General features: G+C 44.9%; 3 protein-coding genes and 1 long non-coding RNA gene across 4 annotated transcripts; 2 read left to right on the top strand and 2 right to left on the bottom strand.

Annotated features, from left to right (window-relative positions):
• The first annotated feature begins 5,215 nt into the window (after positions 1–5,215).
• On the top strand, positions 5,216–8,058 carry LOC120495714. Its single transcript, XR_005626122.1, has 2 exons — positions 5,216–5,728; positions 5,946–8,058. It is a non-coding gene; the product is annotated as an uncharacterized LOC120495714 (long non-coding RNA).
• On the bottom strand, positions 7,289–16,256 carry AP1M1 (adaptor related protein complex 1 subunit mu 1). The gene is made up of 12 exons (XM_039734081.1): positions 15,921–16,256; positions 15,317–15,473; positions 14,855–14,922; positions 14,218–14,348; positions 13,932–14,079; positions 13,446–13,572; positions 12,630–12,772; positions 11,889–11,960; positions 11,448–11,606; positions 10,580–10,705; positions 10,298–10,373; positions 7,289–9,391 (listed from the first exon to the last, which is right to left on the bottom strand). The coding sequence occupies exons 1-12, from the start codon at positions 16,230–16,232 to the stop codon at positions 9,369–9,371; spliced, it is 1,542 nt and encodes a 513-aa protein (XP_039590015.1). The 5' UTR covers positions 16,233–16,256; the 3' UTR covers positions 7,289–9,368.
• A 40-nt stretch (positions 16,257–16,296) lies between these two features.
• FAM32A (family with sequence similarity 32 member A) lies at positions 16,297–17,861 on the bottom strand. Its single transcript, XM_039695454.1, has 4 exons — positions 17,716–17,861; positions 17,454–17,592; positions 17,315–17,368; positions 16,297–17,160 (listed from the first exon to the last, which is right to left on the bottom strand). The coding sequence occupies exons 1-4, from the start codon at positions 17,790–17,792 to the stop codon at positions 17,092–17,094; spliced, it is 339 nt and encodes a 112-aa protein (XP_039551388.1). The 5' UTR covers positions 17,793–17,861; the 3' UTR covers positions 16,297–17,091.
• Positions 17,862–20,004: 2,143 nt separating this feature from the next.
• CIB3 (calcium and integrin binding family member 3) lies at positions 20,005–24,368 on the top strand. The gene is made up of 7 exons (XM_039695397.1): positions 20,005–20,022; positions 20,521–20,710; positions 21,026–21,060; positions 21,829–21,940; positions 22,290–22,437; positions 23,169–23,364; positions 23,850–24,368. The coding sequence occupies exons 2-7, from the start codon at positions 20,660–20,662 to the stop codon at positions 23,869–23,871; spliced, it is 564 nt and encodes a 187-aa protein (XP_039551331.1). The 5' UTR covers positions 20,005–20,022; positions 20,521–20,659; the 3' UTR covers positions 23,872–24,368.
• The last annotated feature ends 50 nt before the right edge of the window (positions 24,369–24,418 follow it).

Genomic DNA, 24,418 nt, shown 5'->3' with positions numbered 1-24,418 from the left:
GGGTTTTACAGGACATGGGCTCGGGGCAGTGCCCTGCTGTCCAAATAACCTTCTGGAATAGGATCTTAGAGGAAATTCATTGTGAGTGACAACTGTGATTCATCATGACTGACCTGTTAATTCCTCCTGTGCCCAGAGATGCTCCTGAACCCACAATGTGACATTTAAACCTTTCCTCTGTTTAAGGGCTCTGAACCAAAGGCTGTTGCTGATGGGACCTGACATGGGGCACCATTAAATGCTGGGCCACAAGCAGCAGGCTGAGAGCCTCCCTTCAGAACTGCACTATGGATGCAGGGAAGAGCAGCTGTAACATTTATTTCTCTCTCACTCTGCGGCTGTGGGGAGAGCAGATGGTCAGGAGCCAGGAGATGGGAGGCCAACATCCCCCACACAAGCACCAAGCCAGCAGCTTCTCACCCATCTGGCAAAGGACAGGGGAACCAATGGCCTGGAGGGGAAAAGGAGAAATACCTGGGGCTCAGAATGAGGGTGGCCATGAGGGCAGGCAGCAGAACATTTTTTTGGCGCCGGGCAGAATGGGACACAGCGTGTGCCACTGCACTTTCCCACACCCTGGCTTTCCCCTGCCCTCACAGAGACCGTCAGGCAGGATTCGTGCAGGAAACGTGGGTGAGAGGTTCCCCGAGAGCAGAGGGGATCCTGCACCCAGCCCAGCCTCCCTGCCTGCTGCGCTCGCCTTGACTCAGCGCGTGGGGAGTCGCGGCTGGGGATGTCCCAGGGCACCTGCAGGAAACTCGAGCTGAGTGTGGAGGTGGTGGTGCTGCGAGGGCAAGAGCTCTGATGAGCTCGGCAGGGGGAGAAGGCTCCAGGAGGGATTGCGCTGATGTTTTGGAGGTGAGGAGCTGCCACAGACCACGAGAGCATCACCTGCAGAGTCCACGCCTAAGGACAGGAGCTGTGGCAGCAGGAATGGGGCTGCAGTTTTTGGAAGAGGTGTGTTTTTGGGTGGAGGCTCCCTCCCATCCTCACACAGGACTCCAAGCTCTCCCCTGCACCAATTCCATCAGCAAATGCACTCAAACAAATGCTCTCCTGGAAACAACCTCCCCTACTTGACTTTGCTTTAACTTCCAGGCATTGCAGCTGCTCTTGCTTTTCTCTGCTGAATTCACATTCTCACCCCAATAAAAAAAAAATAAATTGTATTTGCTACCAAAAAAAAAGTCACTTCATTAATCTGAACCCCTCTGGCTTTGCTGTCACAAAATCCTGCTTGGAAAAGAGAAAGCTGCTGCAGTGCTGCTGCCTCAGAGGCTTTGGGCACTCCAAGACCTCAGCCAGGAAGGCCAAAACGTTCCCTCCTTGCCACCACCTCCACCAGCGTGTCCCAAGAGTGAGCAAGAGGGAGGAAAAAGGCTCTCAGCTCCCTTAGCTCCCCATCTCGGGCTGTGTCACCCCCCCAAAATATCACCTGCCATCATCAGCCCCTGGTATTTTGGGTATTTGACACAATACATGGGAGATAAGTTTGGGGACATAATTTTGTCATCGTGAGCCTCCAAGTGCTGCAGCTCCTGGCTCTGGCTCTGCTGGGAGATGTCAGGATGTTTTGTGAGGCCCAAACAAAGTTTCTGTGACCAGTTAAATGCTCAAATGGGCCTGCAAACTTCCAGTTTGGGTTGGGTTTTTTTGTTTGGTTGGTTGGGGTTTTTTTTTTTAGTGTGTATCATGTAGAATAAAATGGAAAGAAAATCCTGACTTTTTTTTTCACTGTAGAAGCCAGTTTTATTGGTAACAAAGTGATCCTTTTGTCTACATTTACCAAAAATTTTCTATAGAAAAGATATCTTTGGTTTCTGATGTCAAGAGGCATTTAAGAAAAATTGTAATAAGAGTGGAAGTTAGAAAATCTGGCTCTCAAAGGGCAACGTGCAACAGTGCATTAAAGGTGGTGTAGCACTGATTACTCTGAAGGATCAAAATGACCCTCAAGTTATTAGAATTTCTCATTATGCACTTTTGAGGAAAAATGTGGGCAATCCTCAGGCTGTGTGTTGGGGTTGTAGTTTTTCCTTCGTGGTAGTTGCAGTTACTTTGGATGAAAACAGTGACGACAGCTGTGGAAAAACCCACTCCAGCTTTATCAAATGGGCCAAGTGAGGCTTGCTATAATCAACAAGTGGTGTAATTCCATACAGAATATTAATTGCAATATTGGCCCCCTTCCAAAAGAGCTTTTTACAGCTCCATTGAAGCACTATTTGCTCTGATCTAACACTAGTTCTAGATGTTATTGCACTTTTTTTGCCATTAACTCTGTGAGGCAGAAGGGCTGCTCTGTTCAACACATGGATCATGCAGAACACTGCTCATTTCAGAGCCCAAATATAACATTTTATCATCCAGTGAATCTGAGATTTGCTTGGATAGAGCTCAATCTTGCACCATAGAAGTCTATGAGTATTTAATGAAAGCTAAACACGGCCTGCATTGATATGATTTATGGATTTGTTGTTTATATGCTAAAGGCTTCTTTACAAGGCTTATATCACCATATTAATTCCTTTAAACATGTCCATCTGCACTCAAATAATAAAAATACACATATGGACTGTAATGAAATACCACCCTGAACCATGCAGGGCAAGAAAATTCATGCTGCAACTATAGCAACTACTAAAATAGCAAAGCACACTGATTTCTGCCATGAACCTGTTCCTAATGTCCAAGAGACACTGTGTGCTGCAAGCTTTATATACCAGTTCCCAAAATATCCGAGTCCTGATAGGATGAGAAAACGCTGTCATGTTCCTGCACCAGGCCAATTACAAAGCTGTAGTTCCTGTGCTGGTAAAGATGTTTCCTGTTGATAACACAACAGGACAACACGGCACTCAGCTGCTAATGTTATCTGGCACCCTTGTGACCTCTTGGAAACTTGAACAATTTAGAGTCCACGACACGCAGAAGGCTCTCTCCTTGTGCTTTTGTTTGAATAAATAAGCAAGAAAATAAACACTTGTTCTGCAGTGTGCTCGTTATTGGGCAGGGAGTAATTAGAGGTGGCTGGAACGCAGAGGAGAGCTCAGCTCAAGGAGCAACAGGTTCCTACCTCTGATGCAGTGCTTGACTGATAAGTCCTTTTCTAAACAAATAAGGTGGAATTCTACGCTGATAGTACTTTTTGTCCGTTTAAAACACGCTCCTTTTCAACTTTATAGGCTGCTCTTTTTGGTGTTTGAAGATGAAAAAGCAGATTTCATTTGTTTATAATGTCAGCATTTCTGAACAATCCTCCTTCATTATCCTTTCCCTCAAGATTTTCCCCTCAGCTTTTATACTGAAGTCTCTTCAAACCCTTCCTGTCTGTGCAGTTTTGTCCCATTTCCTTGGCCAGACAGCAGCAGAGACAGGTACAGCTTGGAGCAGCGTTCCAGCAGTTTTAAGAAAATACTTCTTGAAAATATAAAATTTTCAAAATAAACAATTTTATAAAATATTATTATAATTATTATAAACAATTTTATAAAATATAAAATACACCTGAATCTGGGTGTATTACCTCCCAAAAACTGGCTGATTCTAACACACATTTGAGATCTCCTACACCCACCATCCAATAGATATTTGCCACAGTTTATGTAAAACCCCCCAAAATCTTGATCCTACAGAAAACTCAGTGCCCCTGGACTTGGTGGGAGCAAGTGGAATTCTTCATTCTCTGCTGGGGAAGAGCCAGCAGCTTCTGTGACCTCTTTAACTACTTAAAGAGGAAAAACCCAGATCAAGATTTGCCCCCTTTCTGATTTGGAGCAACACCCAGTTCTCATCAGTGCAATCCAGTCTGCCCATGAAGAATCACCCTGCAAAGCTTTCCCTCAAATCCAACAGGAACATCAGTGACCTGTAACCCAGTGGCTTGAAGAGCCATAAACAACAAATGGATGGATTTATCCCATGTGCCTGATTTCCCTAGGTATTCTTCTATCCCTCAAAATCTGTGGTGCAACCACCAAGCTGCCTCAGATGGTCTAAGAAATTCTCAGATGAGGTAGAGGACATTCCTTGAGAAGGATGGAAAAGGGCTTTTCCTAACTTACTAGAAAAATAAACCAAACCATTTTTAAAGCCTTATAATTGAATATAAAGCCTATATACTGAATATTTGGGCTTCAGTTCAGTGGGAAGCGTGAATGTTTTAAACATCCCATTGCTCTTCACCTGCACCTGCCCAGCTGGAATAGCAGAGGTAAAACTAGTCAGCATTCCCTGCTCCATTGTTATTCCTGCTGGAAAGAGGCAGAACTTCTTGCAGTGGTTTCCTTTGAGTGGTGCTTATTCACAGCAAGCCACAGTGGGAGTGGGTGGGAGGCAGAGTTCATTCATTTTTGTAGCATAACATAGAGCAGATTGTGTTTGGATTTCACTAGATATTTGTTGTTTTATGTTTCTTTGCTTTATGTTGGAGAAGGGCCTGCAACAAAACTTTGATCCAAGGTACAAATCCACAGCCAAGATTTGAACTAAGCCTACAAAACTTTCTCCAGAGCGGGCTGCAGCCCAGCACGCTGACTCCAGGAGCGTCTTGTTCTTCACGTTGCTGATCATTTGATTCAGGCCTGTTTCTGTTTATCTATTTGACCACCAGCCCACAAACAAACTTGGAGGCTCCATGATCTAGACCAACAATTTGTTGAGAGTAACTCCGAGTAATTAAAATGAAGTTTCATTGATGCAATGCTGCACCCTCAAAACCAATTTTCTTTCCTCATACCCAATCTAAACCCCATCTCTGTCAGGGTGGTGCCATTCCCCTTCTCCTGTCACTCCAGGCTCTTGTGAATTGTCTCTTTCCATCTTTCCTGCTGGAAGGTCACAGTTAGGTCACCCCAAAGTTTCGGAATTGGGATTCTCCCAGCCTTTCCTCACAGCAGAGCTGCTTCATCCCTCTGATCATCCTGGTGGCTCCTCTGGACTTGTTCCAACAGGTCTGTGTCCTTCCTGTGCTGGAGCTCCCAAAGTTTTCATTAATTCCCTAAAGTGCAACAGCTACACAAGGGAATCTCCTGCATAGAGGTGGAACTGTGCTTTAACAAATGCTGAGTCAAGACAACGTGCTGTAAGTTCAGGAGAAACAATTTTATCTGTGTGTAGGGAAGGCATGACTTAGAGAACACAGTGTACTGCACAAAATCCCCTGGAAAAAAAATTTTACAATTGTTTGTTTACAGTTTGACTTCTCCTGTAGCGTAAATAACATCGTTGTATAGTTAATTACCGCGGCAATTAAGATTATTCATATTGCCCCTTAACTTTGCTTTCTGCAAGGCCATCGACCATGTCAGGGCTGCTGAAGTGACAAACAGCAGTGGGTGTCAACCACAGAGGGGAAAAAAAAGCACTGAACATATTGCAACACTGCCTTTGGCACAAGAGAAAGACAGAAGTGCCAAGGTTTAGCCTTTTTATTTTCACAGAATAAAATCAGAAATAAACAGGTGCAATCTCCTAACCAGAGGCAAATCCACTCCAGATAAAGGCTGATGATCTCTCTTTACGTGTAGGGATGTTTTATAGACAAAACCAGCTCAGATTAGAATTGGGAAGCAGATATAAACAGTCCAAAGAGTATTCCAGCAGAAAAAGTTGCCAAGGGAGAAGGAAGAGCAGGAAAACCTTAAAAACACATAACAAATGACTCTGCACATGGAAGACCAAGGTGGAGTGAAGGTTTTCTAAGGCAGTCATTTTACTTGATTGGGAAGTAGGTTCTGGCTTAATTTATCGAGACAAAACCAGTTTTCCCTAGAGCTAATCAAGTGTGTGGGGGTGAAAAGGTCCTCTTTTTTTTGTAGTTGTTGGGTTGTTGGGTTTTTTTTTGTTGTTGTTGTTGTGGGGTTTTTTTTGTTTGTTTGGGGCTTTTTTGTTTGTTTGTTTGTTTTTTGTTGTTGTTGTTTGTTTGTTTTTGTTCTATCACACAGGAACTTTCAGACCACCAGCCAAAGTTTAATTTGTGACCTGGCAATGCCCAGCCCCAGTGTACAGCCCCGAGTAGCTGCTCCCGTGGTGCTGCACCGGGCCATCCCTTCCCTCAGCACCTGCACCTTGCAGGAGCACCAGCATCAGCCACATGAGAGAAAAGGCAAGAAATAAGAATATTAAAACTATCCAGCTAAACTGTGACATTGCTCAACTCCAAAACCATCACGCTGCATAAGGCTAAAAAAACCCTAATTTAATGCCATGTTTTGGGTGGTGTTTAATGCAGTAAAAGTCACTCAAATAGCTGTGCCTCCCGAAATCAGGAGGTCGGGCACACTGTCCGCACGGGCTGGCAATGCCATCTGCTGGCACAGCTGCACACACGCAGGAAAGCGAACTGCTGGGGCAGGGAGCGCCGCTGATGCTCCTGCAGAGACAATTATCTAATCAAGGGGCAATTAAATGGTGCGTAACGAAGCCTGCACCGGGGATGATGCTGCGAGGATGTCCAGGCAGCTGCCAACACAACTATGAAGCCACAGTGAGCTGGAAACGCAGATTAGACACTTCAAACGTGCAAATTGTCTTTTAAAAAAGTCTTTTTTGTATTAGGCACTTACCTGTAACACGGTGGCAAACAGTGAGCTGGAAACGCAGATTAGACACTTCAAACGTGCAAATTGTCTTTTAAAAAAGTCTTTTTTGTATTAGGCACTTACCTGTAACACGGTGGCAAACCAAGATATTTACATTTTATCACATTAAGCAGAGAATGAAGTTCAGTGAGATAAAGATTTAGCAGTTGGTCTAAGAACAAAACTTGTGGGGAAAAAAATTACTCACAGGATCAGAGAGTAGCTTGTGCTGGATGAGATATTGCAGCCAGTCTCACTCAGAGTGGAACAGCTCCCACTGGCCCAGGTGCTCCCAGCCCTGTCCAGCCTGGCCTTGGGCACTGCCAGGGATCCAGGGATCCCCTCTCCCAGGGAAGTTTCTTCTCAGTGTCCCACCCAAACCTGCCCTCCTTGTAGATCGAGAGCTGGAATAACATCCCTTGTTTGTGTCTTTGCCTCTGCACTCACATTGTAATGAGTGGATGAAAAAGAGGGGGGAATTTTGCTTTCTGAGTACCAATTTTATGGTGCATGGGTGGATTTTGCTGAGAATAGAAAAGTGAATTTGTTTTCCAGAATTTGGTAAATGAATCGGGCTCCCCTGCTTTTATAAAGTTCTCTTCCACTTCCACAGGCTTCACATTACAAGAGCTGAGCATACTTGGAGATCAGAGGCTACTACCTGGTGTAGATCAAACTGAAAAAAAGTCAGGCAAAGTACAAGTGAGTCAAAGAGGACTTTCTGCCCTTTATTACCTTCTGGACAAGCATGGCTGATGCCCCATCATCAAAACAGTTAAACTGCAACAAAACAGGAGAAAACATGGTTCTGGTCCACAAGATCCAAACTTCAAGAGGAAAACAAAGCTATGGATAGTCACATTTTACAGGCATAATTAGAGCAAACACTTGGAAAAATAAAGTCAGCAGAAAGTGATTTGTCAACCAGTTACAGTTTTAATATAAAAAGTTTTAGTCCAGTCATAAGCTTAATTGTTCAAATGAAAATGAGTAGTGGAACTGAAATCTTGAACAAGATGATTCTGTTTCAACATCAAGCTTTTTGGGTGACAAGCAGAGTCAGAACACACCTGCCCACACCCACGGCTGCCAAAACCTGGGTGTGTGCTTGCTGCCAAGCACCACCAGACACTGGATTTCCTGAGGCTTATCTTCTGTGATGTCACAGCAGCTGCAGCCTGGGGGGAGCTGAGCTGGTTTTGGCTAACTGTACACACAGGTGTAGCTATGTACAACAAGGATTCAGTGAGGACAGTGACTGAAATGCCTTCTCACTCTTTGTGGACACTCCTGGACTCTCCCACCAGTGGAGAATTTTGCACACAGTGTATTATCACATCACAGCTGCAGACATAGATATTTAGATTTTGATGGTGTAAGTTTAGCACCTCTCAGGAGTACTAAATTCAAGCTAAAACGTCCTAAAAGTTGTATAAAGAAAATACTGATAACCGTCACAATTTTCCTGAAAAAAAAACCTCACCAAAACCCAAAATAACTATGTACACCCGTGCCAATTGTAGCTTCTGAGAAAAAAAATGAAATGGCATGTAAAAAAAATAATACCTTTAAGAATAACATTGCAGACTGTTATTCATTCTGCCAGGAAGATACAGTAATAGCTGTTTACAAACGGACAAGACTGAGAAAGAAAACATCTCTCCTTAGGGCAAATGAAGTTAAACAATTCTAGCAAACTATAGCAAAAAAGGGGAAGTATTTGCCCTAAATTAACACAAAAGGCAAGCTGGAAGAAAGATGGCAACTGTATTTTTGTCGGCCTCTTCTTATGCAGTAACTTCCAGGAAGAGCTTGGAGTACATTACTGTGATCTGGAAAAAGAATCATAACACCCAATCTTCCTACCAAATCACATTCCCTCTACAAGTGTTCTGGTCTTTTAACACCTCATCTAAAGCTTTGTGCCTACATGTGACAATTGGGAATTTGTTTGATGAACAGAAATTTGAAAAAGCAAATACTGGTCAGTTGGCAGAGGGTTTCCAGGCCTGGGGTCACAAGGTTGGAACTCTTTCATCTGCATTTTGACTGACTGGAGGCAGCAATCCTGCTTCCAGAAACTCCCACAAGCATTTACTCCTGTCACCTCTTGTTCTCAGCTAACTTTAGTCTTTAGCAAACCCCTATTTTTGTTTCCAAACCTTTCGCTTGAAGCTCTTCTCTCAGATTAATTCCTTTGAAACCATGCAAAAAAAGCTAACGGTATTTTCTGACTTCAGATAATTTCAACTCATATTCTGCAATTTTTTTTTAAGTTAACAGAGCTATGAATGAGTTAAGGCACCCAAATGCCCAGAAAAAAAAAAATAAATACCTTGGGCTAAATACAACCAAGTGTTCAGCAGTCATTTAATTGCACAATCATCTCCCTAATTTGTAGCATAACGCTGCCAATGTCTTTAGGGATCCTAAAATACAAATATCAGAAACTCTGTGACTGTAACGGACAAGGCATCGACAAGACATTCCCAAGGTTCATTCTGGATTCCTGGCTCCTCCATGTAACTGCTACTCCTAATGTAATTAGCATTTAGCAGCAAGATCAGCATGTTCTAAGAATGAAATAAATATTCACACAATCAATACTAATGGTTCAAAAGCTCAAACACATTATTGAAATCAGTAAATTTCCAATCTTTCTTCTGTCAATTCAAGATTGCAGAAACGAGACCCTTGGCAACAACATTCACAGCTCTCAGGACCACAGCAGCTTCTGCAAATGAATTGTAGGCTTGAAGGTTTGGGGCCTGTGGTGCCTGTGAGGTTTTACTGTGTTCGGAGCTGGTAGTCTGCAAAGGGGAAAAAACCAACAAAAAACCCAATTTCAGTCATTTGTCTCATTGAAAGGAGTAAAGCAGAGCAGCAAGTTGGGATAAAGTGAAGAAATACATTCTTGCATTAATATATATTAATAAAAGAAGATGCAAAAGTATCAATAAAACACTGAGAGGGGGAATAGCCTTTAACTGAAAGAGGGAAGGGTTAGATGGGAGATGAGGAATAAATTTGTGCTGTGCAGGGGGTGAGGCCCTGGCACAGGTGCCCAGAGCAGCTGTGGCTGCCCCTGGGGCAGTGGGAGATGTCCCTGTCCAATAGCAGGGTGGAACAACATGAGCTTTAAGGTCCCTGACCACCCAAACCAGTCTGGAATTCAACAGTTCTATAAAATAAACTCAAATCTTTGCTTAGAATGGCCATGAGAAGCAAGGCAATTGTAGGCAGTCATGCTTAAATGCCAGAAAATTACTTAGAAAAACAGAAACAAAAAATAAGTGAAAAACAAATTTATTAAACAAAAAAAAACAAACCCCAAAAAAACGAAAATTACATGAACAATACCACCACAGCAACAAAAAAAACCCAATGAAACCAAACCCCACCATTTTTGTTGCTAAAAATCTAGTATTTTGTACTAGACAGTGTCTTATACATTTTAGAGCTGGCAGAATGATACGTGTGAGCATACTGCTAATAACATGTTTGTTTTTAAATTTACCAAATTCCAGCTCAATTAGAAAATACTTGAACAGCATTACCACTCTACCCCATTGGGTCCTTCATGAAGACACCAAAAAGGGGACTAGAAAAGAACCAGTGTAGTTTAATTGACTGTGTATCTAAAGCAGACAGCTCCATACTCAAAAAGAGCAGCTTCAATTTGTAGGTGTATTCTGGAGAAACAAAATTCCTCTCACCTCCATTCTGGGTGATGTACCTGACCCAGGGCAAGGCCTGGTAGCCACTCTTCTCAATTATCTTTAAGTAACGAACCTGGAAAGAAAGATCTGTAAGATATAAAGCCTCCCATGCTGGTAAACCTGTGTTTAGAAAAGAAGAAAAACAAAAAACCCGAACCTTTTGGGGGTAAAAATCTGTCTTGTGGATAAAACTGAAGAGGAATCATCAGGATGAGAAACACCTCGTGTGTTAGAGCCCAGCATGTGAATTTATCAGTATTTCTGCTTTCAAACACTGACCTGGATTCCTGAAGTGGTGAAATAGGGAATCTCAAACTTGACACTAATGGGAGGTTTTCCTTCCTTGTCTTCAGCTTCAACACTTGGAAGTCCAAAGTGAGCTCTCATCAGGTATTCTTTTCCACCCTATCCAAAAGGGACAATTTTTTTTTTCTTGGAACACAAAAAAACCCCAAAAAACCAAACCAAACCAAACCAAACCAACAAACAAACAAAAAAACCCCCAACAAAACAAAAAAAAAAAAACACAAAAAAACCCCCACCCAAAACAAACAAAAAAAACCACCAAACAAACAAACAAACAAAAAAACTTGCAATGATACAAGTAGTTTTCTAAACATCAAACTGCTGAACTCCACTATTGATTCCAGTTATTCTCCAGGGCTTCAAAGTGACATATATTTTTATTTTAAAAATCCTTTAAAAAAAAAAAAAAAGCAGATCCAGCCTGAGGCATAATTCATTTTCTTCCAGCCTCATACTCAAAAATTCACATTAAATAGTGCCACAGCTGCACTATCACACCATCAGCAGTGGGCAGGGCTCATGCTCATGGAACCACCCAAGAAGCAGAGCCTGACAAAACTCAACCAGCTGGTGCTAAAGCCAGGCCAAGGATTACACCACCCAGAGACATCACTCAAAAATCTGCTCTCTGCCTGGGTTCTGAAAAAATATCCAAGTGAAATGAATATAAACAACATCTATTAGCAGCTCCAATCTTTCATCATGGAAAAAGAGGAAGAGTCCACTGCTGCTTGTCTGATACCAACAGGATTTGCTTTAGGCAGAGTCTAAATGTGAATGAAATATTAGTCTTAAGTAATTATTACACTCTTTGGTGGTAAGAGTAAAAAATAACACTTACTGGAAAAGATTTAATGGACCAGACAATTTCACTGTTCTCTGGAACCCATTTGACACTTCCAACAGTGGTTTTAAACTTTGGCGAGTCTGCATCGTTTGGAACTGGGATGTGAATCTCCACATTGTTGGCAGTTGATCTACGCTTAAATTGACTCTTTGCCTGAAGAGGAAAAACAATAAAGCAGAAAAGCAGGGTCTAAGTACTTCCAGGATGCTGGTGAGCTCAGAGAGCTGTAAGACACACAGCTCCCCTCCACCCCAACCTGTGTCCTGAGAACCAGAACTGGAACTGAGGTCATAACTGACACATGAAGTCCTCAAAGGTATCCAAGTCACACAGAAATCCTGAATACTTGTACAAAAATGCATATACTGCTCCTCAAGCTTTGAAAACAAACCAAAGAAGACTAAAATTAGCCATAATTATTTAAGGATGTCTGACCTTGATCATGTACTCGATGCGGCTGTGGGAATGTTTCTCAATCACAGACTCAATCCAGATCAGGGGCTTGACCTGGTGGTGAAAACACACATCACAGCCCTGAGTTTCACTCTGACAGGGGCACTAACATGTAGCTTTCTCTTAAAACTACACTCAATGTGTGAACGACAGAGAAAAAGCAGCCTGGGGTATCCAAAATAACAGAATTGTGGTTATTTAATAAATAATTATACAAATGAGGAAGCACTGATATATCAATGAGCAAATGTACAAGAATTACAAGCTTAAAAATGTATGTCTCAAATTAATCCCTAATAACAAACACTTGCATCAGAAAATGTTTGATAGTTTTACATGGCAGGGACTGAACTATTTCTTTGCTATAGACCTTCTCTAGATCGAATTTTTTTACTTTTCTTTATCATCATGTCTGGCACACTCTAATAAAACTAAGTAACATAAATACTGTTGTTAACAAGCACAACGAACTGTTACACTGACATTATGCACTTAGATTAAAACCACAGTATTTCAAAACCAGTTTCAACAGCAGTTGAAAATACAGAGACTTATTGCTAAGTGAAGTCTGAACTTCCTTCTTCCTCCAGAAGGAGTGAGCACCAAGTTGTGCCATTAGCAGCTGACTCAAAAACCCATGTGCTGCCCATGTTTTAAGAGAAAAGCTATTGTGGCTACAATCTAAACCATTTTCTCTTTAAAAAGGCCAAGAGCCAGACTCACGTGGGTATTGAGACGATATGACATGAGCTCAAACTCCCCATCAGGTGGAATGAAGGAGATTGTCCTGTCGTTCTCAAAGCGAGAGAGACGAACGCACTGGTGGAACTTCACATCTTCCAGTTCTACTGATTTGCTCTTCCCACCTAGCAGAAAACACACAGGTCACACAAACCACGGCCCAAGGCTCACCACAGCACAGCTGCTGCCTGCTGACACTCCTTCCTTTTAGCCAAATTTCCAGGATCAGGGCAGTGACTGTCCCCCTGTGCTGGGCACTGCTGAGGCACCTCAAATCCTGTGATCAGTTTGGGCCCCTCACAACAAGGACAACACTGAGGGGCTGGAGAGTGTCCAGGGAAGGAAACAGAGCTGGGGAAGGGGCTGGAGCACAAGGAGCAGCTGAGGGGACTGAGCCTGGAGAAAAGGAGGTTATGGGGGAGCCTTCTCACTCTCCACAACTCCCTGACAGGAGGATGGAGCCAGGTGGGGGTCCCAGGCAACACAGGACAGGACAAGAGGAAATGGCCCCAAGTTGAGCCACTGGAGGTTTAGGTTACATTTCAGGAAAATTTCTTGACTGAAAGGAGGGCCATGCATTGGCACTGGTGGGGTCAGCACCCCTGGAAGTGTTCAAAAGGCCTGAGGATGTGGCACCTGGGGACATGGGCTAGTGGTGCTGCTCAGCAGTTGGACCTCATGAGTTCAGAGGGCTTTTCCAACCTTCCTGATTCTGTGATTACCATGCCACCCAGGCAAGCCAAAACCCAAGACTGCAGACAGCATGTGTGATGATTATCATGGCAGTGCAACACTCACGGCCTGTGTTATCAAAGAGAACTTTGTCATTCAGCCCAAGGCGCAGCTCTGGCATTCCTGAGAGGAAAACTCTCATTTTAATGGATCCAACTATCTCACTCCGTAACACGTTCCCGTTGGCACTGACCTGAACAAAGATGAAGAGGAAGGTAAGACATCTCTGATGTGACATCAAGAAACACTCCCACCCCATCCCCATGCCCTGGGTTTTCTTGGAAGTGTTTCTCATGAGGAATTAATCCAGCAGAGTGAATTAAATCAGGGACGTGAAGCAGCACAGAGAGGATCAAAGGACATATCCAAAACTCAGCAATTAAAGCATTATTTGTACTGGATTTCCTTGTGGGAACTTAATGATTACATTGCTCTGGGTGTCACAGCACACCACCCACAGTCAGACTTTCTACTGCAGGTTTTCACACAAAAAGCCATTTTTAACACTCCCTCTACAATTCTGACACAAAAGCTGAGGCACAAGGTACCCACCAAAAGGTTAACTGACTCTATGACATCCAGGAACACCTCGTTTTTCCTGTATTTTATCCCTTCTGATCTCCACGAGACAGCATTTGTAACAGTGGCAGGCGGGCGTGGGGCTCCAGTTTCAAGTTTGTGGCCTTCCTGAGTGATGTACCTTCACAAGCAGAGAATTGGCATGGAAAAAAATTAAAATTAATATTTTTGATAATTAGAACACACCGAAACATTTGTTTGCCTATGGAAAAATGCTCAAAACATCCCAAGGGCTTTGTCACTGTTGAGTGATACTTACTCTTGTAAAATTTTACTATCAGTGGTCTGTGGATAACCAAAATCCATAAGCTCGTCTAACAACTCATAAATAATAACAAAATTATCCCTAATGCTCTCTTCTTCCAACTCCTTGAAATATTCAGAAAAAACCTGAAATGCAACAAGAGGAGGGAGAAGAAGGACATTAGCTGAGGCAGCACAGCACATGCAGAAGGAATTCCTGCATCTAAAATAACGAACTGGTAAAGTTCCAACCCCACACTTCCCAAACAGCATCCTGCTCCCATCAGCCCCAGGAAACCCACCCAAACACACACAGAGAATCCCAGAAGAAACTACCATGAAAAATATTTATTCTGGAGCATTTCTCAGCAGGCAGGGATGACCTGTGTGAGGCACCACAACACAAGCACCAAGTCACAGCATCCTCCAGGGGCTCAGGTCTTGTGCAAGCACTTCCAGCCCCGTGCCCCATCCTCTGCCTACACAGCTACAAAACATCAGTGCCCTTATTTGTGGTTAAGAAGACACCTCTACAAAATAATCAAATATAAAGTAAAAGTGCTACTATTGAAGTTCTTAAAAATGTGAAAGCTCTGTGTAGTTCTGTTTAGACAGAAAAAACCCCACAAAGGTTACTTTTGAAATATACTCACCTGAACTACTTTATATAAAAATGAAAACACCAGTGATACACAAGCATTTTTCTTAGAAGTTGCAACAACTGATGGAGGATGTTCAGGAATGTGCATTTTAAAAAAAAGTTTACTAAGGGCATTTTAAAAAATGCCTAATTTTAGGCAAACAGAATTGTCTAGAAGAATTGTGCATTAACTACTTAACAGCTGGATCTGTTAATTAATTAATGCACAATTGATCTAAGGAGATATGAAAATAAACATTCAGGAAGTCATTAATTAGAGTAAAATTAAAACACTTTTCTGGACCTTATGCTGCTGGTGCACATGACACTATGTAAAGCACAAACCCCTGATTTTATACAATCAACTTTACTGAACTCAGCCTCTTCACACCACTTCACCCATTCTCCAGCTTGCATTCTGACATGAAAAAAGCCAAAGCAGCAGCCCTTGGCACATCTGCAGCACAAAGGATACGGTACAGGTTGTTGTGTTTAATCCACATGAAACGAACTCCTCCGTGTGCTAGGATAGGAGAAAGTGTCCCCTCTTCTTCCTTCTCCATGAGGATTGGCATGAAGTGCTCCACCTCGGACATGTCCACATCGCCGCGGTAATTCCGACAGATCAGAACCTACGAGGAGAGCAACCGAATCCTTCTTTTTTCTCTTTCATAAGGACGTTACCATGCAAGCCACAGAAACGCCTGAAAGGCGCCTCTGACACCACCCAGCTTCCCTCGGGCCTCCCTGCGTTCACAACGCGAAACACTCTGCCGGTCAGAACGCGAGCACCAACATTTCATCGCGAAGTCACGTATTAGTATTTTCCAGATTTAACCCTCCCCGACTCCTTCTCGCGCTCTAAGAACGATTTTCGGAGAGGAAAACACGCAGCTCCGCTGAGGCAAAGCGGCTACAACACCGGCAGAGGTGAATCACCCCGGGGATGCCGCCTCACCGAACATCCCCACCACGGAGGGGCTACAGGCCACCGCTCCGCTGTCCCCGCCCGGGGCTGGCAGCCCGGGAAGCGGAACGCGGCGCCCGCAGCCGCCCAGAGCAGCGGAACCAGGCCTCACCTTCCCCTTGAGGTCCAGCACATAGACGGCGCTGGCCGACATCGCCCCGGCCGGGCCGCGTCCCGCCCGCCTTCCGCTTCCGCTTCCGCGGGAAGTGACGCCGCGGGCCGCAGCGCCGGCCGCGCGCAGCGATACGCGCGGCGCGGCGGAAGGACACGGAGGTGACGTTAAGGAGTCCCGGTGGCGCTGTTCCAGCCCCGCGCGGACCGAGGGGCTCCGGCACACGCCGAGCACCGGAGCCGCATGCGGGCTGAGGACAGTGCCCCGGTGCGAGCGGCGCGTTAGGAGCTCCAACACCGGGGTACGTGTCATCCCTCAGAGGGGGAAGAGTCACACTCCGCGCTCCCCGTTTCATGCGAGTTTCAGCACCAGAAAAGGGATGGAAGCAGCGTTTTAATAAATAACACCGAATTTACAAGTTGCAGCAGACCCCTCTGAGAGAGCTCAAGGTAGAAATTACATTGTTGGTAAGGCAGAAATAATACTGTTTTCCACAAAAATCGGCTTCAGTCCCAGTGCACAGCAAGCCAGTAATTACACATTCCAGAGACACGCTGATGATTTATTTCAGAGCTGCACAAGCCTGGAGGCTCGGTGGGATCCCAGAAATCCAGCACATCAGCTATCAAAACTCGGACATCACTCACAGCTGTTGGCTGCTCTCTGTTTCATGGATTAGGCTTGAAAGTACACAAAGATCAAAGATCAAAGGATATCCTTTCGTGAAACAATTTTACATACGTCACATTTTGCAACGTGGCCTCTGACAGAACTTGATAGAAAGTAATTATACAATTCACATAACTTACAAGAGAAACTTAAATGTGAGCCTGTCAGATTCTTCACCTCAAAGAGGGAGAACTTTTAGAACCAAAGAAATAAAGGAATGTTTTCCATCTGACTCGCAGCTATTAGTTTTGGCCTTAATCTCACTATAAACACTAAAAAAAACCAGCCCTCTGCATCGACATAAACCAGAGCTCCTCAGCCCAGAGGAGACATTGCTGCATGTTTGGTTTTATAAAACAAGTCTATAAAATAAGACAGTATAAAGTCATAAAAGCTGAGAAGATGTATTAGACAATATGGAGAAAAGACAGATTTACATGGCAACCCTGCTTGATACAAACAAAACACAACTCCAGCTCCAGAGCCGTGGAAAGCAGCCCGGTCATTTAGTCCAGCTGACTTTGGGAATGTCGTAATGCTCAGTCAGAGTATCCAAGTGCCTGTTGAAGTCCTGGGGGAGGGAAAGAGAAAGAAAACGGGTGCTGACATCACCGAGTTGAACCACAAGCCCCGCTGCGTCCCGGCTTGTGTCTGACAAGGCGGAACACTTCCTTCAGCCAGCAATAAACACGCCGGCCTGAGGAGCTGGGGATGGTTTTGCTCACCTCCACTCGCTGCTTGTGGGTTTTCGATGCTTTCTTCAGGATGCGCTCCATTTGCTGTAGGAGACAGAAGGGCCGGTTACTGCCGGCACTCGCAGCCCCCTCAGCACCCCAGGGCTGACGGGGGTTTTTAAAGCCTTACCCGCTTCTCCTGCATCTTCTCGTAGGCCACCTGCGCCGGGGTCCGCTTGTCCAGCCCGCGCTTCTTCTCCTCCTCCTGCTTCTTGCTGCTCACGATCTGCTCCAGGATCTGGGCCTTGTCTTTCGCCTTCTTCTTCTTCCTGCGGGGAGCGCGCCCGGTCAGCGCCCAGCCCCGGGGCTGTGTGTCCCCTCCTCGCCCCCCGTTCTCCCGGCCCCTCCTCGCCGCCCCCCGTTCTCCCCCGGTTTCCCCCGACGCCACTCACCGCTTGCCGGCCCCCAGGGCCCCGCCGCTGCCCTTCAGCCGCAGCGGGCCGCGCTGCACCGCCTCGTAGTCCGCCATGGCGGAACGGCCGCGCCCGCGCCCCCTGCCGGCACCGCCGCAACGGCGCGGCCGCGGCCGGGAGCCGCGCTCGAGCCCCGCCCGGCCGCTCCGTGAGGGGAACCGGGGCGCCTTGCGCCGCCGTGAGGGGAACCGGAGCGCCTTGCACCTCCGTGAGGGGAACCGGCCCCTCCGTGAGGGGAACCGGAGCGCCTTGTATCTCCGTGAGGGGAACCGGACCCCTCCGTGCAGGGAATCGGTGCGCCTTGTATCTCCGTGAGGGGAACCGGCCCCTCCGTGAGGGGAACCGGGGCGCCTTGCACCGCCGTGAGGGGAACCGGCCCCTCCGTGAGGGGAACCGGAGCGCCTTGCAACTCCGTGAGGGGAACCGGACCCCTCCGTGCAGGGAATCGTTGCGCCTTGTATCTCCGTGAGGGGAACCGGCCCCTCCGTGAGAGGAATCGGTGCGCCCTTGCACCGCCGTGAGGGGAACCGGAGCGCCTGAGGGGAACCGGACCCCTCCGTGCAGGGAATCGTTGCGCCTTGTATCCGCCTTGCAACTCCGTGAGGGGAACCGGACCCCTCCGTGCAGGGAATCGTTGCGCCTTGTATCTCCGTGAGGGGAACCGACCCCTCCGTGAGAGGAACCGGAACGCCTTGCACTGCTGTGAGGGGAACCGGCCCCTCCGTGAGGGGAACAGGGGCGTCTTGCACCTCCGTGAGGGGAACCGGAGCGCCCTTGCACCTCCGTGAGGGGAACCGGCCGCTCCGTGAGGGGAACTGGGGCGCCTTGCACGTCCATGAGGGGAACCGGCCCCTCTGTGAGGGGAACCGGGGCACTTTGCACCGCCGTGAGGGGAACCGGGGCGCCTTGCACCTCCGTGAGGGGAACCGGCCGCTCCGTGAGGGGAACTGGGGCGCCTTGCACCGCCGTGAGGGGACTGGCTTCTCCGTGAGGGGAACCGAGCCTGCCGTGACCGCCGTGCACCTCCGTAGGGGAGCCGGGAACGAGCCCCGGCCGGCCCCTCTGTGAGGGGATCCGGCAGTGAGCCCAGTCCGGAGTTACCTTCGTGAGGGGAACCGAGCCTGCCGCGACCGCCGTGCACCTCCGTGAAGGAAACCGGGAACGAGCCCCGGCCGGCCCCTCTGTGAGGGGATCCGGCAGTGAGCCCAGTCCGGAGTTACCTTCGTGAGGGGAACCGAAATGGGACTTGCAAAATGTGAAATATATCAGGGTTATTTTAAATTAGAATGTTTTTTCATGTAAAGTCTTTGTATGCTTTCAAACCTAATCAGCAAGAAAGGAGACGTAATGAGTGGGAAGACAGCAGCTAGCAGCCCTTAGTCAAGACATATGGGAACTAACAAGCTTTAGGGATGTAGTAAATCAAAATGTTGATGTGTGTGTGTGTATACATTGATAATTTGGCAAAGGACTCGAGGGCTGTATATCCTACAGCTGAACTATCTTCATTATAATATTTAAGATCATGCCTAAGGGTCAAAAAGACCTTGCCCAGGTGCAGACCCTTCCCCAGTGCATGTGGAGAAGTTAGCTGGCGATTGGCTAACTTGTATGGAAATTACTAAATAATCTTAATAGAGGGGCTTACCTTGGAAGAAGACTAACTCTGAACTTCTGTAAATAATGGTGTGGAAAGTCCAGTGGGGCGTGTTGGATTTGTGGAAACCCACCAAGAATCCAGGCTTGTGCAAATAATGCCTCTCTCAAGTGTGTAATTATTGGCTTGTTGCACACCACATAATAAATCTGATTTTCAGGACAACAGGATGGAATTGCCTTGAGGAGAACACCTGGATATCCAGGCTACACCAGGAGAAAGCAGCTCCATCCCTCCTCACACTTCTTGTTCCACTCTAAACAGAACCATTCCAGGTTGTTTTTGCTATGTGAAGGTGCCCTGAGGAGCAAGCCTGCCCCAGGACCAGATCTTCCACCAGCCAGTGACCCAGAAACTTTACAGATCCATGAAAAGGCAGCCTGCCACATGCTGTGCGTGTTCCTCCTTTTTTCCCCTCGTTTTTCATCTTTCATACAGCCTTTCATAGCATCACATTTCTGTTCACGTGCATGAACGATACACTCACACATCTTTTCAGTGTAAAGGCCATATATGTATCAGTATGGATGGATGTCCATAATAACCATTAATTAGCAGTAACATACATCAGCAGATGATGCAGAAGAAAGGGAGAGAGCAGCCTCGATGCAGACCACCTCCAGTACAAGGTACCATCAGCATTATGTATTTTACAGTGTGCATTAAAGGAAAATACTGGCACGGGCTGCCTAGGACAGTGCTGAAGTCACCATCCCTGGAAGTGTTCAGAAAACTTGTGGATGTGGCACTTGGGGACATGGTTTAGTGGGGACCTTGGCAGTGCTGCATTAATGATCTAAAAGGGCTTTTCCAACCTTTATAATTCTGACCCTATAAAACGTGAGAAGGAAAGGAGGAGGGGATACCAAATTTCCATCTTTGGCGTTAAATTTTAAAGAAAGAAAACACTGCTAACACTTTTCAGTTAATTCACCATATCTGAAGGCATGAGGGAGCAGGGCCCACTGGGCTGAAGGGCACTAATGAGCAGCTATTACTTATTTGGCTAAATCCTGTAACCCGAGTCTTCGTGGTGCACACAGGAGACGGGTGAATGCTGCTGGGCAAGAGCCTCGAGCAGCCACACTAAAGATTTGATGAAATGCTCCTATTATGATACTTTGCAGCCTGCACAAGTTACAGGATACCTGATCCTCTGCTGTACCTGAGCCTCATTGTTGCAGCTTTTAATAACTGAATATCCAGACGACCTTTAAAGGTGCCTTTGAGGAAAGAACTGACGAGAGTCGGTATTCCCAGCTCAGAATGGGCAACAAGCAAACCATTTTCACTCAGGAGCAGCTGGATGCGTATCAGGTATAAAGCAAACTGAATGGCTCTTTGGGCAGGACGTTAAATAATGGCAAAGGTGTTGTTGGGTTTTTTTAAAAAACATCTCTTAAAAATTAGTAAGCAGAAGTACTGAATTGCAGCAAAGATTTTAGGAACGTAGTTTGATTTTGACATCAAAAGGAAGGGTTATAAGATATGCCTAATTTTATGCCAAAAAGAAATCTTAATGTTTACACATGTACTACAGTATAACTTCTTTTAAGTCACTGCATGGGAAAAGTTTGGGCCAGTGCGTGCTAAAAACTGTCATTTCGTGTTATACTTTTTCTTATTTCATAGGACTGCACATTTTTCACAAGGAAAGAAATTTTGAGGTGAGTTTTCTGTATGCATGTTGTGAATAAAGGGCAGAGATTGCTGTAAAGGCAGGTTGCATATGGGATAAGGTATTTAAAAAATAATTTAAAATTTATTTACACAAATTTAAAGTGATACTTTGGGGCAATCTGAGCATTTTTGTTGCCTTTTTTAAAATTTACAAACCTTATCCTAAACTGAGTCAGAATTCTAAATTTTGTATTAATGTTCCTCTTTATTTATTAGAAATACATGTAATTAATTACATCTTAGTGGCAGCGACATCCACGGTTCTCTCACATGGTTTTCAGACAGGTGCTTCAAAGTGTGCTGTTATTCTGTGGAATACTTTGCTGGTTTATGAAAACTTTAATGAATTGTGTCAAGTTTTCTTCATGTTTTCTTGTAAACAATTCCACTGCTGCTCCAAGACGCATTTTTCCCGAGCTCATTGAACTCCCTATTTAATCTCTGGCCAAAGGATCTGACACAGGCAGGATCAGGTGGGACTCACTGAAAACATGAACTTGTTCTCCTCTCGTAAGGGCTTGGCTGCATGTCCTGTGTAAGCGTTTTCACCTAACAGTTTATAATGAAGCTTTGTATTTTTCACCATTACACTATGTTGCTTCTTTTAACAACAGTTGTTCCAACAAAAACATTCTGTTACTTAGTGACTGATCTCCGTCTCGTAATGGATGCAAAGCGTGAAAAACGAGGTGGGAAAGCAAACCACCTTGTTGTCGGAAGCCTCAAGAGCCAACAAGCCTTTCTGTCTGTCTCAGGCTGTTTCACAGGTACCGAGATCTGGCCCCGCAGCTCGTTCCCCTTGACTACGCGCACAAACCGGCCGTGACACTCCCCTACGAGCTCATCGGCAGCATGCCAGAGCTCAAGGTACCGAGCACACCACTCCAGGGACACATTTCATCTACCCTTTCTGAATAATTCATCCCGGACTAATTGCTGGGAGGCTGCCAGAGAAATAAATTTGGGCTGTCAAAGGGAAAAGTCTTTCTGGAAGCTTCTAGTAGTTCCCAGAAAACGCGCTGAGCCAGCGCAAAGGTTAAACGGGGTGTGGCTGTGCCTGCTTCTGACACAGCATCAGACAAGAACTGAAAGGCAGAAAGGGGAGAAATTGCCAAAAAGGTGTTTCAACAAAAATAATCTCACTCCACTTGCCTTAGCTGCACTGGTATCAGTGCCAGCAAGGATGACCTTGCCTTGCTCCTGTGCTGTTTCCCAGGACAACCCATTCCGGCAGCGGATAGCGGAGGTGTTCTCAGAGCACGGCGACGGCAATATGACTTTGGATGATTTTTTGGACATGTTTTCTGTGCTAAGTGAAATGGCTCCCCGGGACTTGAAAGCTTATTACGCTTTTAAAATTTATGGTGAGTGAGACATGCATAAAAAGTAAGTGGGGAAATCCTGCAGCTTCATGTAGGGCTGCAAAATCCTCACTTTGTCAGCATATTGAATTCTAGTTACCATTTAACTGCACTTGAATGTTTGATCTCCCTCCTCTAAAAACTTCTGCTTTTCTTTATCCTTTTGTCTCTAATTTATCTGATGTTAAGATTTACTACCAAATTTACAACTTGAAATTATCTGCAGTTTTCAAGAGCTGATAAACGTTTAAAAATATTTCTGTCTGAGGGGCTGCTTGGAAAAGTACAGCACAGGGGATTTGGCTCCCCATGAATCTGTAGGGTGGATTTGGGAGGGGGAGGCAGGGAAGCACACTGCAGGCTTTTTTTCTCCAAGGACAAATGTAAAGATTTTTTTTTTAAATGTACCATTTAGTTTCTTTATGATCAGCTAAAGACAACGTATCAAACCAACACAATCTTGCTGGAATGATTTAATGATGGCTAGGCTATGTTTAGCCATTAAACTACTTACAGTTGTTACCCTTATGTATGAAGATGAGAAATTAAGAGATTTTTATTTTGTAACTCATTTTTTTACAAAGAGATAGAGGTAACTTCATTTCTGATTTGAGAGTTCTACTGATAAAAATCCATCACAGCCTGGGAACTAAACTCTTCTATTGAGTCTTGGCAAACAACCACGTAAGATGCTGACTTTTATCACTTTAAATTAACTTTGTCTCCTTTGTCAGACTTCAACAATGATGATTACATATGCAAATCAGATCTAGAGAAAACTGTTAATAAATTAACCCGAAATGAACTGACCCCGGAAGAAGTCAGCCTGGTGTGTGAAAAGGTGATTTACGAGGCTGATGTGGACAATGATGGCAAGCTGTCCCTGGCAGACTTTCAGCATATGATCATACGAGCTCCAGATTTCCTCAGGTAATATTTGCTTTTAATTTCTAGCACAAAATTCTCTTCGTTTCCTTGTCAGAAGCCTCTGAAGTGTGTGTTTACATCTCCTCACCACTCTTCTGTGGCAGGTTCTAGCAGAGCTAGCCACTGCAAACACAAAAATAGATGCTTGGAAAAGCCTGGAGGCTTCTTGACTTGCTTTTGAACTTCCAAAGTACTTTTTACATGATAGAAGGTCCTTGTAACTGAAAAAGTTCATATTAGCACTTAGGCTGCATTGATAAATGTATGAGATTTGCTCACTCAATGCTTAACATAGTGTTAATGTAGTTTCTGATGCACATCTTACACACTCAAAACAGCACTCAAATCTTGCAAAAATTTATTTAATGTACCCCATCTATGCAAATGCTTTGAAAAATAAAGTTTCTCATTTATCAGAGTCCTACAATTAACTGCAGTAAATCCTTTAAACAGTGATGATAAGTGATCATGACTTCTTTTTTTAACAGCACCTTTCATATTCGAATCTGAATCTAGTCAGCCACAGGACAGGAATGCTTCTGGGACTTTCAACAACTATTACTTCACCTGAGATTACCAGCCATGAGAGCACGAGATGAGAGGGGCAAAGAGGACAACTTCTGGTAACTGAACCATTCAGAGAACTGTCTTTTCTTTATCTCTTTAAAAGGAACAATTCATTAAGCTCTTACTCAGGATTTCCCTGTAATTTAACAAAATGTCTACTCCCCACCCTCAGGTAGAGCAAATCTGGCCTGGACAGTCAGAAGGGAAATACTTTTTTTGAAGTTCAGATACCACCAGGAAGTAAAGAAACTTGTATCAAACTATAACCTCTAAAAATTCACCCCAAAATGCCTTAACCAGTAAAAAAAACCCTTTAGTTTCAAAAACATAAATAACTCCACTGATTATTTATGGTCTTAATAAATGGTCCAGTGAATCAATTCCTGAAGTATTCTCCCACAGTGCAGGATTTACAATGAAAAAGTCAACATAGGTTAGAGACAAAAGAGTCTGCCCCAGGTCCTTTCCCTCTTCTCCATTTTCAGAAATT

The sequence above is a fragment of the Passer montanus genome, unplaced genomic scaffold (assembly GCF_014805655.1).
Source record: "Passer montanus isolate IOZ18808 unplaced genomic scaffold, ASM1480565v1 scaffold112, whole genome shotgun sequence".
NCBI classification, from domain to species: Eukaryota; Metazoa; Chordata; class Aves; order Passeriformes; family Passeridae; genus Passer; species Passer montanus.
This window is presented reverse-complemented; position numbering and strand designations above follow the sequence as displayed.

Coding starts and splice junctions, on each gene's coding strand:
- AP1M1 (XM_039734081.1), bottom strand. CDS start 16,232: ATGACACGTACCCCGGTGTTGGAGCTCCTAACGCGCCGCTCGCACCGG. Junction 14,349..14,854: donor TTTTATATAAAGTAGTTCAG/GTGAGTATATTT, acceptor GTTGCATTTCAG/GTTTTTTCTGAATATTTCAA. Junction 9,392..10,297: donor GTACATCACCCAGAATGGAG/GTGAGAGGAATT, acceptor TCCCCTTTGCAG/ACTACCAGCTCCGAACACAG.
- FAM32A (XM_039695454.1), bottom strand. CDS start 17,792: ATGGCGGACTACGAGGCGGTGCAGCGCGGCCCGCTGCGGCTGAAGGGC. Junction 17,593..17,715: donor GCCCTGGGGGCCGGCAAGCG/GTGAGTGGCGTC, acceptor CGCTCCCCGCAG/GAAGAAGAAGAAGGCGAAAG. Junction 17,369..17,453: donor AGAAGATGCAGGAGAAGCGG/GTAAGGCTTTAA, acceptor TGTCTCCTACAG/CAAATGGAGCGCATCCTGAA.
- CIB3 (XM_039695397.1), top strand. CDS start 20,660: ATGGGCAACAAGCAAACCATTTTCACTCAGGAGCAGCTGGATGCGTAT. Junction 20,711..21,025: donor AGCAGCTGGATGCGTATCAG/GTATAAAGCAAA, acceptor CTTATTTCATAG/GACTGCACATTTTTCACAAG. Junction 21,941..22,289: donor GCAGCATGCCAGAGCTCAAG/GTACCGAGCACA, acceptor GCTGTTTCCCAG/GACAACCCATTCCGGCAGCG.